The sequence below is a fragment of the Polypterus senegalus genome, chromosome 4 (genome assembly GCF_016835505.1).
Source record: "Polypterus senegalus isolate Bchr_013 chromosome 4, ASM1683550v1, whole genome shotgun sequence".
NCBI lineage: Eukaryota > Metazoa > Chordata > Cladistia > Polypteriformes > Polypteridae > Polypterus > Polypterus senegalus.
The window spans coordinates 19199785-19221468 of NC_053157.1; the positions used below are offsets into that span (position 1 = coordinate 19199785).

At 38.7% G+C, this 21684-nt stretch overlaps 1 protein-coding gene across 1 annotated transcript in view; it reads right to left on the reverse strand.

The window, feature by feature from the left end:
• ppid (peptidylprolyl isomerase D) overlaps positions 1-21684 on the reverse strand; it is a 34571-nt gene that overhangs the window by 4750 nt on the left and 8137 nt on the right. The window contains exons 2-9 of the mRNA XM_039750310.1: positions 15925-16065; positions 15542-15648; positions 15195-15383; positions 14285-14407; positions 10465-10571; positions 6576-6723; positions 5880-5966; positions 5737-5779 (exon numbers count right to left, since the gene is read on the reverse strand). Of these exons, the coding sequence (XP_039606244.1) occupies positions 5737-5779; positions 5880-5966; positions 6576-6723; positions 10465-10571; positions 14285-14407; positions 15195-15383; positions 15542-15648; positions 15925-16065 (945 nt within the window). The remainder of the gene's footprint in view (positions 1-5736; positions 5780-5879; positions 5967-6575; positions 6724-10464; positions 10572-14284; positions 14408-15194; positions 15384-15541; positions 15649-15924; positions 16066-21684) is intronic.

The window sequence follows — 21684 nt, forward strand, 5'->3', positions numbered from 1 at the left end:
CCGTCTGTGCACCCAGGCTCTGGAACTCCCTGCCCTTAGTGGTTAGGCAAGCCGCTTCAGTCGCCACATTCAAATCTCGCCTAAAAATCTATAGCAGGGCTTCATTTCAAGACCGTAACCAATTTAAATTATATATCAATGAAATGGTTATCTAGCTTTTTTTTGATATCATGATTATGCAGTTTACTAAATGAAATAAAATCGAGGAAAGGTGGGCACAAATCCATGTAGGTGCTTTTGGGAATGGGTATGAAAAGTAGTGTGACCCTTTGTTTGTGATACACATGTGTACCTGATGCTCCTTTCCTTAATGTAATTTTAGAGAGTGGTGGAGGACTAGGGAGAGGCAGTCAAGGTGACATGATGAATGCAGGGTGGTGATGGTGTGACATTTCCTTAATGAGTTGCGTGATGAAGGCAGTATGTTTGAGGAGTAGCAAGACATATTTAAAAGAAATGACAGATGGGGTGGAGTGGTGGCTCTGAGGTTAAGGATCTGCGCTTTTCTCCAGAATGTTGGCATTTGCATCCCTATTACTTCCAAAAGAGATCCTACTCTGCTAGGCCCTTGGGCAAGGCTCTTAAACTGCAATTGCTCCAGGGGTGCTGTACAATGGCCGACCTTGCACTCTGTCCCCAAGGGGTATGTGAAAACTAACAAATTCTTAATACAAGAAATTGTATAAAGCAAAATAAAGAACCAAAAAATAAGAAGATGAAATATAAAGCGAAGCAAACCTTGAAAGAATTGAGAATAGAAACCATAAGGAGAATATATGAAGTTCTACTAATACATTTCAAGATAAGCAAATAGCTTGTTTGCTTAACTAAAAGCTATTGTCCCAATATTTCATCTGGTTACCCTTTTAAAGGTTATGAATAGGACTGGATGATGTATAGAATATTGGCAATCTATTCATTATAATAATATAGATAACTGAAAATATTGCTGCATCAAGAGTATCATGTTTATTTTTATAAATGGGACCAAAAGATTTCTGATATCCCAATAATAATATATACAAAACTAATACACACAAACATACAGGTTTGTTAAAACACACAGAGAAGAAGATAGAAACTTCTTCTTTTGACTGCTCCCGTTAGGGGTTGCCACAGCGCTCATCCTTTTCATATCTTGCTGTCCTGTTCATCTTGCTCTTTTACACCCATCACCTGCATGTCCATAATCCTTCTCTTAGGCCTTCCTGTTTTCCTCTTGCCTGGTAACTCTATCCTTAGCATCCTTCTCCCAATATACCCACCATCTCTTCTCTGCACATGTTTAAAACAACGCAATCTTGTCTCTCTTACTTTGTCTCCAAACCATCCAACTTGAGCTCACTCTTTAATATACTTGTTCCTAATCCTATCCATCCTTGTCACATTTTAACTCTGCCACCTCCAGTTCTACGCACTTCTTCACATTGGCTTTCAATTCTTAACCTGTTTCATTTTCCACTTGCCTTTTGCTATTTTCTCTATTTTATTTGGTCCCCTGACCTGTTTTTAGTATCTCTGTTTTAATTCTCTCTTAATGTTTGTTTTTAATATTTTGCATTTAGTCCTGCTTGTTGTAACTGTACAGCACTTCGGTCAGTTGTAATGCTGTGTTTTTAAGCGCTCAACAAATAAAAATGGTATGGTATGGTATGGTAAGATCAAGCACGGGTCAAATGCGTGCCAAAAGAAATCTCTCAGTCCAAAAGTTTGTTTTAAAAGATTGAGTGAAAATTCAAAGCAAACAGTCCACACAAGAATAACGGTTGTTACACGTTTGCATGTTCTCCCCGTGTCTGCGTGGGTTTCCTCCCACAGTCCAAAGACATGCAGGTTAGGTGCATTGGCGATTCTACATTGTCCCTAATGTGTGCTGTGGGTGTGTGTGCTTGGTGTGTTTTTGTGTGTGCGTGCCCTGCGGTGGGCTGGCGCCCTGCCCGGGGTTTGTTTCCTGCCTTTCGCCCTCTGTTGGCTGGGATTGGCTCCAGCAGACCTCACATAACCCTGTAGTTAGGATATAGCGAGTTGGATGATGGATGGATGTTACACACGTAGAATTAAAGGTAAAAAAATGTCTCTTCTCTGAACTTAGCTCTTCTTGTTAAAGCTCAGCTGTTTCTATACTTAAAGATGGTTTACTTTGCCTTCAGTACGCTCTAAACGTATGGCACTGCACATTCAATAGAGCTTGTTAGCTTTCATATAATTGGGCACGTTAAGGCTCGGTTTAAAACCGTGTGCCCTCCAAGCCTTACTCACGGCAAGGCAAGTCACTAACTGACACTTCTCTATAGTCAGAGAGACAAGAAATCGTTAGAAAATACCAATTCAATTCGGCTTGTGGGGGTTATAAGAACCTCCCATAGACTATGCCCTAATATATTGGCCAGGGGTGCCCAACTCCAGTCCTGGAGGGCCACAGGGGCTGCAGGTTTTCCTTCTAACCCTTTTCTTAACTTGTGATCGGTTTTTGCTGCCATTTAAATTTTTTGAATTTGATTTGGTTTTTAAGAAATTTTTCCCTGAATTTCTTCATCGTTTCTCTGAATTGCTTCATTCAAATGTCACCCAAAAAGAAATGAAATGTGAAGTGAGGGAGCCAACAGAAGACCAACTAAGTCAGGGCCTCAAACTCCAACCAATTTCACTCCAACGAGTCTTGCCGTTAATTAAACCCGCCATGGCTTGTTGCTGCTCTCGTGGTGCATTAGCAGACATTTCTGAAATTGTGGATTTTCTCTTTTCTAAGAGCAGATCAGCATTCCTGAGACCTTCACCTTTCTTTATTTTCAGATATTGTATGATGGTCACAATTTGCTGGTCCTCTTTTGGCTCATTTTGTATCTCATTATTGTTTGGCTGCCAATTAAGGAAAAAAAAAACAATTGAGGGGTCTGAGTCTTCAAGTCAAATAAAATAAATTCAAAAGAAGTTAATTAGCAGCAAAAACAGATCACTAATTAAGAAAAGAGTTTGAAGTAAAACCTGCAGCCACCGCGGCCCTCCAGGACTGGAGTTGGGCACCCCGGATATAGGCCAACATTTAATATAATTTAAATACCTACCAATGGCTCTTACAAATACAATTCTGTACAGCAACTATTAGGATTCTCCTTAAGAGTTACCTAAATTCCTTAAGATTCTGCTTGCACGTCATTATAATTAACATGTGCATTGATTTCAGTACTGAATAAAGATGTTGCAATTGTAAGAACACACATTTTCTAATGGGAAAACAATCTACCGTGCTTATCGCGGAAGTTACGTTCCAGACCCACCCACGATAGGTGAAAATCCGCAATATGGAAAGACCACATTTTTTTTTATAGTTTAAGCCTTAAAATACCCATCCCACACGCTTTAAACACATGTAAACTTATTAAAACATACATTGTAAACACATATGATATGTGGATGATGTCGGTCTAAGGATACGAGTAACATCTCTCTATTATAAAACATTTTAACTTCACGCAAGACAAGGCAGTGAGACAGGATAAGAGCTGCTGTAGAGGCTTTTAAATGATTGACATGCAGAGCGACAAGCTGAAAAATGAGCGGCACAGAGCCAGCACAAAGTCCACTTCTCCTTAGCGTGCATTGAGCTGCCCCTTCCCAACACGAAGTGGCAGGAGCGTAGGGCGCCTCTTGGGGTTTGAGCGAAGCAATCGTGACCAGATCCCAGTACTTCTCTTTAGGTGCGTTCAGCCGTCACACAACTTCAGAACGCGCAGAGCAAACAGAACAGGCATGCATCTTGGCAGAAACAGCACAAAGCCAGTAGCTGATCTGTCCACTTCTGCTTAGCCTATGTTCAGCTGCCCCCCTTCACAAAGAGAGCGGCAAAGACGCGAAATGGAAAAAGGACAGCTGCTGTACAGGCTTTTAAGTGATTGACGCAAAGCGCGACAAGCACAACACACAGCTGGCCAGCAGCAGCAGCAAGACGCCAGCTCTTTAGCGTGCGTTCAGACCCTCCCTTCACAACGCAAGCAGCGTTATTAAGTGCCGCGAGAAAGATATTTAACCACGCCCGGGGCAGGAAATAAAGGACAAATATTGTTTTTACAAAAGTTTTAAAGTAAGAATGAAAATAATGCATATGAAATAATTTTTCATGAAAATAACAATCTCTTTAAATTGTTTAGCCGGTAAAGCAAACGAGGGGGTGGGCGAGCAAAGCAATCAGGGGTGGAGCCCCCTAGTAATAATAATAGTATTCATAAATCCGCGATGTAGCGGGGGCGCGATAGCTGAACCGCAATAGAGTGGGGGATTACTGTACATATACACTCACCTAAAGGATAATTAGGAACACCTGTTCAATTTCTCATTAATGCAATTATCTAATCCACCAATCACATGGCAGTTGCTTCAATGCATTTAGGGGTGTGGTCCTGGTCAAGACAATCTCCTGAACTCCAAACTGAATGTCAGAATGGGAAAGAAAGGTGATTTAAGCAATTTTGAGCGTGGCATGGTTGTTGGTGCCAGACGGGCTGGTCTGAGTATTTCACAATCTGCTCAGTTACTGGGATTTTCACGCACAACCATTTCTAGGGTTTACAAAGAATGGTGTGAAAAGGGAAAAACATCAAGTATGCGGCAGTCCTGTGGGCGAAAATGCCTTGTTGATGCTAGAGGTCAGAGGAGAATGGGCCGACTGATTCAAGCTGATAGAAGAGCAACTTTGACTGAAATAACCACTTGTTATAACCGAGGTATGCAGCAAAGCATTTGTGAAGTCACAACACGCACAACCTTGAGGCGGATGGGCTACAACAGCAGAAGACCCCACCGGGTACCACTCATCTCCACTACAAATACGAAAAAGAGGCTACAATTTGCACGAGCTCACCAAAATTGGACAGTTGAAGACTGGAAAAATGTTGCCTGGTCTGATGAGTCTCGATTTCTGTTGAGACATTCAAATGGTAGAGTCAGAATTTGGCGTAAACAGAATGAGAACATGGATCTATCATGCCTTGTTACCACTGTGCAGGCTGGTGGTGGTGGTGTAATGGTGTGGGGGATGTTTTCTTGGCACACTTTAGGCCCCTTAGTGCCAATTGGGCATCATTTAAATGCCACCTGAGGCTACCTGAGCATTGTTTCTGACCATGTCCATCCCTTCATGACCACCATGTACCCATCCTCTAATGGCTACTTCCAGCAGGATAATGCACCATGTCACAAAGCTCGAATCATTTCAAATTGGTTTCTTGAACATGACAATGAGTTCACTGTACAAAAATGGCCCCACAGTCACCAGATCTCAACCCAATAGAGCATCTTTGGGATGTGGTGGAACGGGAGCTTCGTGCCCTGGATGTGCATCCCACAAATCTCCATCAACTGCAAGATGCTATCCTATCAATATGGGCCAACATTTCTAAAGAATGCTTTCAGCACCTTGTTGAATCAATGCCACGTAGAATTAAGGCAGTTCTGAAGGCGAAAGGGGGTCAAACACCGTATTAGTATGGTGGTCCTAATAATCCTTTATGTGAGTGTATAGAGCTGAGAAAGACCACTCTGTTTGGAGAACCACGGCAATAACAAAACAAGAGTTTTCAGCACCATCAAAATCAGTTTCTATGATTTGTTTCGAAACCTATTTTTGTTATACTTGACTTATTTGTGTGGAATGTTATTTGAATTTAAAAAAATCAAAAAAAAAAAAAAGAATGGACAATACATAGTGACTGAAAACAGGATAAAAAAAATGTTTGGTACCTTTATCTTCTGGGTGTATCTCTTGTGCTTTTTTTAAATCAGCCTGTAAGGGAGGAGCAGATTTTATAATTAACACCATTAAATTATATTTACATTCTAGAGAAAAGAAAAAAAAAGATAAACAAGAAATGTTTGGATTTTACCAGTGCCTTGTCGTATTCCTTAATTCCTTGCCAGGCTTGTGCCCTTCTGTACAGAGCTTTAGTGTTTGAATGATCAAATGTGAGGGCCTATGGTTTAAAAAAAGACAGAGAAAATCAAAAGCAATAATCACAATTCAGGAACCTGTGCAGGTGATGGAATGGCTAACTATCACCGTACATAGATGTGCATGGGTGACTTACAATCACGAGTTATGAAATCAACCTGCGACTGGAAAGGAACTCAAAGTCCCCGCAGGAAATCCACACAAAACACTTGAGGAATACGCAAACTGAACAAAATGTGCAGTAGCCCAACAGAGACCTCAAATGCAGTGAGGTAGCAACTACACCTCAACCATCAAAGGAAACGTATACGAAAGAAGAAGCAGGATTTAGAAATAAATGCTGATGGTGCATTCATAGAAAAAGTGGATGGACACACTAAAATAAAGAACAGACTTGTCTAATTAAATAATCACACTGCCATCATCGTAATTTAGCTTTTTTAGTACACATTCAGAACATTAATTATGATTAAATTAATAATTGTTTCCTTAAATGTTCTGGAATTTTACATTTTTCACATACTTTTCCCAAAAAATACTGGACAATACTTTTAGCGATCCCTTCTCAGAAAGTAGAAATGATTGGTCCACATTTACTTCATGCTATTGGATTTCAGCATTTTATTTATACCTCAGTGCAGCTGTCAATGGCTTCCTGCCACTGCTGAAGCTTAAGTTTACAGGCAGCAACATTTAAAATGCAGCTCAGTGCTTTAGTCTCCAGCTTCTTCTTTAATTCCTCCTCCTTTTCTATGTTTTCCTTTGTGACTTCTAAGTATCTGTAAGGAATATAAAGTTAAAAAAAATCTCTATATATATCTATGTGAGTGTGTGTAAGACAGCAGTTTGTCTTATCAAAGTATAATATACAACCAAAGTCACACAAATACCTAAACTAAAACGATAATGTATTCTTGCTACCATAAGTAACATTCAAATATAACTTTTGTTTAATATTTTTAATCCGATTAAATTTTGCCAAACTAGAAAGTTTCAAATGTATTCTTCAAGTTCAGTGTAAATATCTCCTCATATTACATTATCTCCAAAACGTTAATGCACTCAATTGTCAAGAACATACAAGTGTGTCATTATGGGAACATCTGTTAATAAACGCTCTTATCATCACTGATGTAAAAAGCAACTGCTCAGTCAGAGTACCGTTTGGTTTCCAAAGAAGGACAGGTTAGCCTATTACTACAGGAGCTTAAAGTTGATTTTCTATTCTAGGACAAAAAAAAAATCTACTTATTTATACATTTTTTTAAAACCAAGATGTCTAAATCAATGGTGTTAGTTCAAACACCAAGGTGTAAACCAGAGCATCAAAATCAAATGTTACTTTTGCTTCCATGAAAACTGAAGCTTGGCGACAGGTTCAAAAAGTTTTGGTTCAGATTCATTATCATTTTCAAGGCATCATTAAAAACTGATTTTAGCTTGGTGCCTGTATGTAGGTCGGTGTAAAATCAACACTGATAAAAATCACAAATTAAAAATACAATTTTCGGCCAACAATCAAGTGTTTTTTTTGTGTTGTGTAGAGTTCTTGGATGACTACACCAAAGATTTAGAACAAGTGGCTTTGGAGGATTCTTCCCTGAACACAGAGACCTACGTACAAAGATAACTTCTGAAAAGACTGACCAATCTTTTTCAAGCAAGTTCATTCATGTTTGTCTTGGTAGCAGCGCCTCCACGTCTGTTGTTTTTGGTCAAGTACACACGTGGACAAAATTGTTGGTACCCTTCAGTCAATGAAAGAAAAACTCAAAATGGTCACAGAAATAACTTTAATCTGACAAAAGTAATAATGAATAAAAATTCTATGAAATTTAACTAATAAAAGTCAGACATTGCTTTTCAACCATGCTTCAACAGAATTATTTAAAAAAATAAACTCATGAAACAGGCCTGGACAAAAATGATGGTACCCCTAGAAAAGACTGAAAATAATGTGACCAAAGGGACATGTTAATCCAAGGTGTGTCCACTAATTAGCATCACAGGTGTCTACAATCTTGTAATCAGTCAGTGGACCTATATATAGGGCTCCAGGTAGTCACTGTGTTGTTTGGTGACATGGTGTGTACCACACTCAACATGGACCAGAGGAAGCGAAGGAAAGAGTTGTCTCAGGAGATTAGAAAGAAAATTATAGACAAGCATGTCAAAGGTAAAGGCTATAAGACCATCTCGAAGCAGCTTGATGTTCCTGTGACTACAGTTGCACATATTATTCAGTAATTTAAGATCCATGGGACTGTAGCCAACCTCCCTGGACGTGGCCGCAGGAGGAAAATTGATGACAAATCAAAGAGACGGATAATACGAATGGTAACAAAAGAGCCCAGAAAAACTTCTAAAGAGATCCAAGGTGAACTTCAAGCTCAAGGAACATCAGTGTCAGATCGCATTATCTGTCATTGTTTGAGCCAAAGTGGACTTCATGGGAGACGACCAAGGAGGACACCATTGTTGAAAACAAATCATAAAAAAGCCAGACTGGAATTTGCCAAACTACATGTGGACAAGCCACAAAGATTCTGGGAGAATGTCCTATGGACAGATGAGACAAAAGTTAACTTTTGCCAAGGCACATCAGCTCTATGTTCACAAACGGAAAAATGAAGCATATCAAGAAAAGAACACTGTCCCTTCTGTGAAACATGGAGGAGGCTCTGTTATGTTCTGGGGCTGCTTTGCTGCATCTGGCACAGGGTGTCTTGAATCTGTGCAGGGTACAATGAAATCTCAAGACTATCAAGGGATTCTAGAGAGAAATGTGCTGGCCAGTGTCAGAAAGCTTGGTCTCAGTCGCAGGTCATGGGTCTTGCAACAGGACAATGACCCAAAACACACAGCTAAAAACACTCAAGAATGGCTAAGAGGAAAACATTGGACTATTCTAAAGTGGCCTTCTATGAGCCCTGACCTCAATCCTATTGAGCATCTTTGGAAAGAGCTGAAACATGCCGTCTGGAAAAGGCACCCTTCAAACCTGAGACAACTGGAGCAGTTTGCTCATGAGGAGTGGGCCAAAATACCTGCTGAGAAGTGCAGAAGTCTCATTGACAGTTACAGGAATCGTTTGATTGCAGTGATTGCCTCAAAAGGTTCTGCAACAAAATATTAAGTTAGGGGTACCATCATTTTTGTCCAGGCCTGTTTCATGAGTTTATTTTTTTTAATAATTCTGTTGAAGCATGGTTGAAAATCAATGTCTGACTTTCATTGGTTAAATTTCATAGAATTTTTATTTATTATTACTTTTGTCAGATTAAAGTTATTTCTGTGACCATTTTGAGTTTTTCTTTAATTGACTGAAGGGTACCAACAATTTTGTCCACGTGTTTAAGTATCTCTTAATCATTCAACATTGCGATAAAGCTGAAGTGATGTGCAAAAACAGATCTTGTAAAAATACAGCAATATTGCATAGCATGTATGGAGTAACATTAGTGTAAGGTAAAGAAAGAATCATTCTTTTAAATTCAAATGTCAATTTTTGTCAACCAAAGCTAGAGAAGTTTCTGCTTTCCCAATCATTGGTTCTATTTGTACAAAAGCGAAAATACACAAGTACGTTTTGGGGTTTTTGTTCAATGGTACTTTCTGAAGTATATAAAGGAAGCAGTTTAGAAAATGTGATGATGGTTCAAGAAGGTCATTTAGGTTAAAGCATCACATTTTTCTAGTAATATTTTTTCATACTGTAGTGGAGCAGTCCTGGAACAAGGAGACAACTGAACTTATTAAGCTACAATCCCTTACATGTTCAACAGAGGGGTACCTTGAGCACTGTTTTAAAAATCATACTTATAAGGAGCTCATTATGTATAATCATGAGTTGCAGATGAACGTAATCTGCATGACATTGGGATGTGTGTCGTCATTTTACAAAATAAGGCTGGGCAGCTCCTCATAATGTTGTATTTGGACTGTGGTCTGTAACAAAGGGGGCTTACCTTAGTCCTGCATTAAGCATGAAAGCACCAACTGATCTCAAAACATACTACCAGTATTTATGACAAAAACATAAGGTGGTCCAGATCTAATTATGCAATTTTCATTACGCTATAACTTATTAAGTTTATTACATAGAAAATCACCAGAACAATTCCGGACCATCGAGAAGTGTGCGAACTGACGACATGAAGAATTGTCTTCGCACCGAACCGGAATCGTCCCCGCAAAAATCAAAGTCATCCAGACGATCTGGACCACCCTGTACAGTAAAATTGCTATAAAGGTTTCTCTGTCCAGCTCTTGAAGCACCATTACATTTCAAATAAGTGCAACTGACACACTTAAATTTTCACTTTTCAGCATATAATAAACTTTACATTTCCAGTATTATTGTAAATAAACATCACATTGTATGCATGGCAGTACTGTTCACTGGATAAAAGCAGATGATCATCTCTGCAGAAAGGATACACTCAGCTGTGAAAAGTGGTAGTACTAGTCAAAAGAAATTTAGTAAAAGTTAAAGCACGGAAATCTGAAATGAAAACTACCTTAAAGCTTTTGAATATTTCTTATTTGCTGCCTGCCAGTTCTGCATTTTGAATAAATCATTTCCAATATTTTTTATATCTTCTGCAAGAGACACAACTTTGTCAACCTGCAAAAAAAAAGCAATCAATTATCAAAACTTAAAGAAAAAATAAGCTACTTACTAAGAGGATGACACAACTGAAAAGTTATCAAGAAGACCACCACGTACAGTGATGACTTCTATCATTTGAAGAGAGAAACATATTATCTGTGATAGGGCTGAAAGTGGCAGAAGAACAGTATCAAGAGCTGCATCCCTAAAAAGTTCTGAATGAAATAAAAATTCTCCAATGGAGGACTGTTAATAATATTAATGTCCAAATGCTGGGTGATAAAGTTTGAAGTACTAAGCTTCTGGTCAATAAATACACAATTAAAAAATTACTCCATCCACCAAAATAATCTCACATTACTTGAGTCGCATAATCCACACGTCATTTATCCTGTTCTTCATCGCAAACAGGAAACACTAATCATGTGGACTTTTCTGAATTGAAGAGAGGATTTTTGACCAATAAATGAAGGAGAGAGGTAGATCAGTTCAAAAAGTTTGTGTTTCCTGTTTAAGATGTATGCCGAGTATTTTTGCATGTTGTGAGTAAATGATGGGATAAATTACATCTGTACTTTGCAACACAAGTCCTGTGAGATTTTTTTTCTTTTCCATTTCTCATATCTTTTGCTATTGTACAGAACTGGTCACCTTTGATTTGTATTATATCATAACATTTTTTTCTTCATTCTCCGTGAAAATGTGAGATTAAAAACTTATCTTAAGTCATCACAAAAAATACACAGGGTAAGTAACATACAAAAAAATATAATTCTTGGGTAGAATTTTCCTTTAAAGTTGTTAAAGAAACAGCAGACCCTCCCACACAGTGAAGAGATTTTATTTGTAAACCTAAAGTTCTTACAAATAACATTTCAGCAGATGTTAAAACAAAAAAAAAAATCAATAAAAACCAGCCATGCATATCAAAACTCCAGAACACTATACTGTATTCTGAGAAGCTTTTGGTTCATAAGCTTTTCTTGGAGCAATTTCACTTCATCAGTTAGTTGTGGATTTTCAAGCCATCATTATGCGTTTTCCAGCTCCATTAGGTCACTAGAAGATGATTAAGCAGAAGATTTGCTGTACACATCTATAGTCGAGACTGTTTAAATGTGTGTTTTGTGATTTAAAATCTATATATTATATATATATATTTATAGATATAGCTATACGTCAACTGGATGATAACATATATACAAGACCGCAAGACAAGGAAATTAGTGAGTCTTTAAAAATAAAAATAAATTAACAAAGTTTTTTTTTATTATATTCTTCTCAAACAATTAAAAAAAAAAAAAAACACTTTCTTTTCCTCCCGGGCAACGTTGGGTATTTCAGCTAGCAAAGATGCGGGTTAGGTGGATTGGCGATTCTAAAAATTGTCCCTAGTGTGTGCTTGGTGTGTGGGTGTGTGTGTCCTGCGGAGGGTTGGCGCCATGCCTAGGATTGGTTCCTGCCTTGTGCCCTGTGTTGGCTGGGATTGGATCCAGCAGACCCCCGTGACCCTGTGTTCGGATTCAACGGGTTGGAAAATGGATGGATGGATAGTAATATTACTTATTGAAGAAACAATTAGTTTCCTAGACCATGGTGCAGTTTGTCCCCATACTGAAATTATGCTGTGACATGCATTTTGAATACAGAATTGCAACCCCAAAATTCTGGAGGACTGATCTTTCTCCACCCACCCACTCTTCAGCCCAGACGTTGTTCCCTCAAACTTCTACCTCTTACAGCCCAGAAAGGTTCTGTCCATATTAAAAGTTTTGAAAGTGATGATAATGTTAATGAAGATGTGCTGCAAGTGTAGATTTAAAAGAAGGAGGACATGTACTCTTGTTTCCCACTGGCATAAAGCTGAAAGACTATGTTGTAAAATGAAAAATGTATCAAACAAGTTTAGTTATCCTAGTAGTATGTTCAAACTATTCTATTAGGAATTATAAGAAATAAAAAAAAAATTATGTTCCAAACCTTTTGGACACACCTTGTATGATAGACCAAACCCAAGTCTTTTCATTAATATAGTCATGCAATTTAAGTATTTAACAATACAGGTGCCGGTCATAAAATTAGAATATCAAGACAAAGTTGATTTATTTCAGTAATTCCATTCAAAAAGTGAAACTTGTATATTAGATTAATTCATTACACACAGACTGATGTATTTCAAATGTTTATTTCTTTTAATTTTGATGATTATAACTGACAACTAATGAAAGACCCAATTCAGTATCTCAGAAAATTAGAATATTGTGATAAGGTTCAATATTGAAGACACCTGGTGCCTCACTCTAATCAGCTAATTAACTCAGAACACCTACAAAAGCCTTTAAATGGTCTCTCAGTCTAGTTCTGTAGGCTACACAATCATGGGGAAGACAGCTGACTTGACAGTTGTCCAAAAGACGACCATTGACACCTTGCACAAGGAGGGCAAGACACAAAAGGTCATTGCTAAAGAGGCTGGCTGTTCACAGAGCTCTGTGTCCAAGCACACTAATAGAGAGGCAAAGGGAAGGACAAGATGTGGTAGAAAAAAGTGTACAAGCAATAGGGATAACCGCACCCTGGAGAGGATTGTGAAACAAAACCCAATCAAAACTATGGGGGAGATTCACAAAGAGTGGACTGCAGCTGGAGTCAGTGCTTCAAGAACCACCACGCACAGACATATGCAAGACATGGGCTTCAGCTGTCACATTCCTTGTGTCAAGCCACTCTTGAACAAGAGACAACGTCAGAAGCGTCTCGCCTGGGCTAATGACAAAAAGGACTGGACTGCTGCTGAGTGGTCCAAAGTTATGTTCTCTGATGAAAGTAAATTTTGCATTTCCTTTGGAAATCAAGGTCCCAGAGTCTGGAGGAAGAGAGGAGAGGCACAGAATCCACGTTGCTTGAGGTCCAGTGTAAAGTTTCCACAGTTAGTGATGGTTTGGGGTACCATGTCATCTGCTGGTGTTGGTCCAATGCGTTTTTTTGAGGTCCAAGGTCAACGCAGCCGTCTACCAGGAAGTTTTAGAGCACTTCATGCTTCCTGCTGATGACGAACTTTATAGAGATGCAGATTTCATTTTCCAACAGGACCTGGCACCTGCACAAAGTGCCAAAACTACCAGTACCTGATTTAAGGACCATGGTATCCCTGTTCTTGATTGGCCAGCAAACTCACCTGACCTTAACCCCATAGAAGATCTATGGGGTATTGTGAAGAGGAAGATGCTATACGCCAGACCCAACAATTCAGAAGAGCTGAAGGCCACTATCAGAGCAACGTGGGCTCTCATAACACCTGAGCAGTGCCACAGACTGATCGACTCCATGGCACGCCGCATTGTTGCAGTAATCCAGGCCAAAGGAGCCCCAACTAAATATTGAGTGCTGTACATGCTCATACTTTTCATGTTCATACCTTTCAGTTGGCCAACATTTTTAAAAATCCTTTTTTTTGCATTGGTCTTAATTGATATTCTAATTTTCCGAGATACTTAATTTGGGACTTTCATTAGTTGTCAGTTATAATCATCAAAATTAAAAGAAATAAAACATTTGAAATACATCAGTCTGTGTGTAATGAATGAATCTAATATACAAGTTTCACTTTTTAAATGGAATTACTGAAATAAATTAACTTTGTCATGATATTCTAATTTTATGACCGGCACCTGTATATGCATCACAAAGAACTATGCAATACAGTATAAAATAATTTTCATACATACATCTTTAAAATCAATATCACAATCCTCGGGAAAGTCAGGGTAGGCGTCACCAGAGCCATCTAGAGGTGCAATTCCCAAGTCATCTCCATCCTGAAGCTCTCCACATTCAGCTATTATACAAGGCTTTAAAAAAATAAGAGCAGTCTAGCTAGTAAACAAGTCATAAAATATCATTCTACATTACTGTCTGGATGAGTATGCCTAAGGTGGCCAATAGTGAACAGAAACAGAAATGAAAACCAAAGGCATTCATTTGAGTAATAGAATATGCAAACAAAAACTTCAATTGAATTAATTATGGGACTATAATATTGCTAAAATAGAAAATTTGTAATCTGATGAAAAACAGTATTAAAGATATTTCTCAACAGAAGAATCAGGGCTGAAAAGTAATTACTGTTCAAAGAATCAGAGATTGCTCCATTGTTATGCATCACCTGAAATAGAAAGACCTATAAACCTGTTTCTAATCAGATGTCATCTCCTTTTGTAGCTCTATATATCAATTTGCTATAATAAATTTTTTCAATAAGAATGAATATAGAAGTCAATCTCCAAAGAAACAGATGAAGAATCTGCTCTCTTGTAAGAGATTTTTTTGCTATCCTAGATTCAAAGCTTGGAATTCTGATCCCCCAAGGGACAAATAAAGTTCTATCTATCTATCTATGCTATTTGCTGCACCATACTGTTTTGGTGAAATGTCTCTCGATTACTTTCAAACCTTGCTTGCTACTTAGATGCAATAACACCTAAGTTGGAAACCATGCTCATAAATGTTCTGTTCTTTTCAGCTCTTGCAATGTTAAATCAATACAAATTCAAGAAAACACAACTAGACAGACTTCTTAAAAATTAGTATCAACATTTATATTTCTTTCAACAGAAATCATAAGTATAATAGTACTACCTTGACTGGCACATCGTCCTGTGTTTCCAAAGATTCGAGAAGTTTTACTACTCCCAACCCTTTTAGCACCTGGCCAAACACTACATGCTTTCCATCCAGATGAGAAGTAGGTACAGTAGTGATAAAAAACTGAGACCCATTAGTATTCGGTCCTGCGTTTGCCATGCTCAATAGGCCTTCCCTGTCATGCTGCAGAAAACAATCAGAAATACTGTTTTGTAGGCATACATTTATACTACACAGTTATTTGAGCACGTATTCCTGAAATTTGGCAAAGCAATTGTGAACACATTAGTTCTAATTGAACTTAAGTAGGCTCTAGCATCAAGGTATGCACAGAAACTCACCTTGTAATGGAAGTTCTCATCGTCAAACTTGGCTCCATAAATACTCTCTCCTCCAGTTCCATTTTGATTTGAAAAATCACCTCCCTGGATCATGAACTTCTTAATTACTTCAAAATAAAAATGAAATACTTGTTTTATCTCCACAGACTATATTAATCAGTACTGAAGTAAAACAAACAAGATTTCCATTCACACTTATAAAACTATTTCTCTTAATTAAGAACTAAGTGCAGTATCTATCACTAATAAGCAGTGGACATGGCACAGTTGGCAAATAACTCAATACATTTTAAGTCAAAGCTGTTTTCCAAAAATAAGAGTACACTGTGTATATGATTGCAACCATCTCTCATTTATTTACTATAAAAAGTAAAATTTCTTACTCCTGTGGAAAGGGCATCCTTTGAAATGGAGCGGCTTTCCTGTTGTTGCTCCAGTGCCTTTTTCTCCAGTACAAAGTGCACGGAAATTTTCTGCAGTTTTTGGGACAACATCTGCAAAGAGCTCCAATATGACGCGTCCAACTGAAACATTTAAATTACTACATTAAACTCTTAAACAATTTTACAACATTGCATATTTTAATCTATGAAAACAGATGATATTTTTCCATAATGTAAAAAAGGAAGCCACTTTTGGACAAATTTTAAATTAAGATTTGTAATGTATCTAATAGCAGACTTTGAAAACAGCATCTTTACATGTCTTTTCATCAGGGGTATCAAAACATCTATAGTTGAACCAGTTGTTAGTAATTTAAATTGTTTCTATTGTCCACAAGGAAATCAAATGTTGGTATTCATTGTAAAATCTGAGTATTGCCAACCAGGAAAGGGCCACAGTGATCTCACAGGTGGCACAGTGGTAGTGCTGCTGCTTTGCAGTAAGGAGACTGTGGAAGATTGTGGGTTCGCTTCCCGGTTCCTCCCTGTGTGGATAGCGCTTTAAGTACTAAGAAAAGCACTATATAAATGTAATGAATTATTATTATTACCTCCAAGCATAGGCACCAGTTTCTGAAAAGACACAGCACATCAAAAGCATAGCTAGCATAGGGCATAAAACAAGAACAAACCTTAGACAGTTTGGCGGTCGATCGCATTGCAAACGCCTAACACACAAAAGGGCCAATTTAGCATTCATAATTTACTTAACCTGCATGTCTTTGGACAGTGGCAGAAAGCTGGAGCACCAGGAGGAAACCCACACAGGAACTCCATGAGGGAGGACGTGGGATGCAAATCCTGGTCTCCTTTCTGTAAGACAACATCACTACCGCCACTGCACCACCATGCCGCACTCACTAGGCATTCCTACTAGCCATTTGAGGAATATTGTGTATTTCACGTTGCAATTTATTAAGTTGTAATTGTTCTTTAAAGTTTGAAAAACAATGTGCTCCCCACAATCTTAAATACAATTAAGTGACTTGGACAAATAGCAATACTGCACACAGACCAACTTTAGCATTTATATCATTAAAAAGTCAAGCACAATAAATATTTTATTCATTGTGCTAAATTATTCAACAAATAACTTTGCCATATCCATGGTCACAGGTTATGCTAAGTTGATTCTTCAAGGTCTGTTGATTTCTCATTTGTCAGAGGCTCCTGCAGGGAACAACTGATATCTGCTGGATGATTTTGTTGAACACTGCATTACTTTCACATATTAACAACAATTAGGAATTTTTCTTTTTTACTTTTTAAAAAAAGTAGTCTAAGGACCCTGTAGTTATATACACTGTGTATATATATATATATATATATATATATATATATATATATATATATATATATATATATATATACACTGTGAGATTATGATATGCTAACGCCCACCTGAGAGAGTAACCACAGAGCACACTGCCTTTTTTTTAACCTACGTGACCACGCGGTAATACCCAAACTATTCCGAAGTGACGTTTGTACTGTTTTGTGTTTTTTGTATTTCACACTCTCATACATCTTATCTACGATGGAGTGTTCGGTCAGAATAAAATATGAAGCTGGTTTTAAATTAAAAGTTGCTGACTGCGCTGCTGCAACAAAATTTGATGTGTCCAGGAAACTGGTGCGAGATTGGAGGAAGCATGTTAAAAAAAAAAATAATAATAATTAAGTGTTGCATTTTTGAATGGGTGTATAAGTCGGGGTTTGAATTTATGAACGATTTTTCGGGTTTCAGGACCAGACTTATACGTGAGTATATACGGTAAGCCAAAATACACATACGTAGGCTTTAGTCATTTTGACGTTTACCGTATCTTAATCTTATTATATGGAGGTAATTAAAAAAATACTGTAGATTCATGCAAGCATTGAAAGTGCAAATAATGTGGCCAAGCAGTTTTACTTGTTATGTCATAAGGGGAGATGAAATGATGGCAAGATTAATGACTTTTTAATAATATAGTGACTTACACGGTCTCAATAATGTAACAGAGGCTTTATGTTCATTCTCAAATTGTAACGAGCACGACTACAGATGTCTGTCCACGCATCCACTCATTTTCAAACTGGTGCATACAGTTCATAGCTCCAGATGAAACCTCAGAATAAAACCTCACAAGCATCCACAATTATTAATATAGAACTGTGGGATGTAGCAGGAAACTGTACGCAGGCAATGCTAACAACAGTTGTAGCAAGTAAACACTGAGGCAAGTTTCAAAGAAATTGCAATTTTCTATTGTCTACAACAGCAATGAAATCAGCTGTCCCATTGTTAATACCAAAATAAAATTCATTTAGTGCTTCAATGCTTTGAAACACAAAGCACATGTCCCTACTCATTCAACATCTCTCACCAAGTATGCGAAACCCTAGTATGTCACATCTTTCAAGTTTTCAGCAAATTGAGAAAATGATGTCGTCTCTATAATTAACAATCTCTAGAATTCATTTTTCCTCAACTTCATGTACACAATATTGTTTTGTTTTTTTACGAACCAACAACACCTGCCATTTAAATGACGCAGTCTAATGTTTGTATTGGTAGTCAGTCTTTCCTCAATGGTCAGTGGAGTTGCTAGGTTTTTCTATTGCAGTATGTAAAATACGGTGTACATACTAGCTTCTTCTATCGTGCTGTTACCAGAATGAAGACATATTTGGCCATCATCATTACCTTATGACAACAGGAAAAGACCCAGTAACGCCAAAAACTAAAAAATAAAATTTAATTTTGAAAAAAAGGCTGTTACTAGGTTTTTACATTGCACGTGAGACGTACTGCGTTAACAGACACCCATAATCACTGTAACGTTCAGTAAACGGGATAGGGTAAAACATGAATATGCAAACACTATATGTGCCATTTGTTTTGTTTTCAAAGGCAAACTAATGTTCATGAATATAACATCTAAAATGTGACAAACATAGTAAAAGCACATACTGTCCGTAAATGTAGTTAATTTTCTAATCCTTGATTTGCGCACAGGCTAAGCAATAACAAAGTCTGATCACTCATATAAGATACTTTGAAAAGAGCACAACAAAGGCTGCTTTAGAAGAGTTCCGAAATAATGGATTGATGTGAAACTGACAAGATTGCTTTCACACAGGAAGCATTAAAGATTAGACAAATATAAAAAGGAGGGATAGATTTGGACAATTAAAGCACCAGAAGTTTCTGACATTTGAAACGCGAGTTAATTTAACTCATTTGATAATTACTACTCTTGGGCATGTTTTCAAGCAGCTAACTTGATTTTTTTATTTTGATTTGATATACTTTATTAATACCTGAGTGGATAATAATGTAAATATAAATCTTACAATAGCGAATGTTACAAACCTAACTGAATGATTCGCTAACAAACAAGATGTTAAAGGTATGTTCTTAAACAATACAGATTTATAATATAACAGGTCTGATATAATTATTTATAACTAGCCAACCCGCGGCGTACCATACGCCGCATAATCAGGCCGTTTTTTTAATGATTTTTAAGCACAGGAAGAAAATTAACATTTGAAAAATTGGTAATGTAATAAATCAGCAAGAAAAGCAACATTGTAACAATGCACGGAACAAACCAACACACAATCGTCTGTGCGGCACTCAGGCGGGGAGGGTGGAACGGGAAGAGAGAAGGACATCCACCCCGCTCCCTCCATAATGCTAGTCTGCTGATTTCTCGTCCAGTATGCACTGCCTGCTCATGTGCCCACCTCCAACTCGTCACTCGAGTCGTTGTCTTTGCACAGTCCAGATGCACCTGTGACTCACGTAGACTTTTCATTGCTCTGTGCGGTTTTGGCTGCCTTTCCAAGACACCCGACCACGGTAGTAGCAAAGTGGGAGTGGGGTGTGTACAAAGTGCAGGAGCATCTAAGAAGACGCATGTTTGTCATGGATGCGAATTGCTGTATGTAGCATGTAAAACAGTTTGCTATGGTCACGAGGTCGTGCGTCGTAACCGAAAACTCGGTTTTTAAAGACCGCTTACTTCATTGTGTATACGACTGTAGGTGAATGAAAAGATATAACTCTGGAGAGGGCAACATACAATACAGCGTTTAACACGCTGCATACAGCGATTCACATTCGTGACAAATATGAATCTTCTTAGATGGTGCTGTCGCATCCACCCACGCTCTCGAAGCACACACACTGCCTGGTCATGTGCCCGCTCATAAGAGCAACTAACAGAGACTCGCCCACCAACTGTAAGACCATGGAATACCCCTCGCAAACTGCTCTACACGCCGCATACAACAATTCACATCTGCGACAAACAAACTGTTTTACACACTGCATTCAGCGATTCATAGCCGCGACATAATTTTTCTCAGATGGTCCTGTCGTGTCCACCCTCGCACTCGAAGCATACACACCGACTGGTCATGTGCCCGGTCGCAAGAGCAACTGACAGAGACCCGGCCACCGAGTCTAAGACCATGGGAAACCCTTCGGAAAATGTTTTACACGCTGCATACAGCGATTTACATCCATGACAAACATGCCTCTCCTTAGATAGTCCTGCCGCGTCCACCCTCATTCTCGAAGCACACACACCGCCTGGTCGTGTGGTGCCTCTGTGTGAACCGGTCAGGCACAGAGAAGGTCAGCTGCTGAGAGAGCGTCTCGACTATTGCAGGGCCTGCATTGGTGAAGCAGGTGAGACGGTAACGAAACAGAGGCACAGGTAGCGAGGTGGGTGTGTACAAAGTGCAGGAGCATCTAAGAAGACGCATGTTTGTCACGGAAGCGAATTGCTGTATGTAGCGTGTAAAACAGTGTGCTATGGTGCATGTGGGTCATGCGTCATAACCAAAAACTTGGTTTTTAAAGACTGCTTACTTCATTGTGTTTTAACCTCAGTTGTGAAGGAATGTTTTAAGGATCCCATGGGATACCCTCGCAAACCGTTTTACACGTTGCATATGGCGATTCACCTCCGCGAGAAACATGCCTCCATGAACAGTCATTGTGGGTCGGAGCTGCATGTTGCCTCTACGACAGATGAATATAAATGACGCCATTTTTTCTGTGCTGTCGCGTCTGAGTTGGTGGGCGTGGCTCTGCGAGTTGTCGTCGTATCCAATGGTCTTGGAGTTGGTGGGCGTGGCTCCTTCCTGCATGCGCCATAGGTGTCTCACTTGTCGGTGGCTTAGTGAATCCATGCCCCTTCCGGCGTGCTTTCCATGGTTGTCTTGCCTTAGTGAATCTATACTAATAAAAGGCAAAGCCCTCACTCACTCACTCACTCACTGACTCATCACTAATTCTCCAACTTCCCGTGTGGGTGGAAGGCTGAAATTTGGCAGGTTCATTCCTTACAGCTTCCTTACAAAAGTTGGGTAGGTTTTATATCGAAATTCTACGCGTAATGGTCATAACTGGAAGCAGTTTTTCTCCATTTACTGTGATGAGTTTCGTGTGACATAGAAAACCAGGAAGACCTAAAAAAAGCGCTGAAGAAAACATGCATTATATAATTGAGAAGGCAGCGAAACAATAAGAAGCGAGCGAGTGACATATACAACCATATTCATGAGTTCTGCTACTCGAAACAAAGCACGATGTAAACCTACACTTTAAATTAAGTTCATAGACAGGCTGCGCTGGCGCTTGTAATTTAGTGCCTGCCCATATAAGGCCGTCCGTCCGCGGCAATCCAATAGCAAACTCCC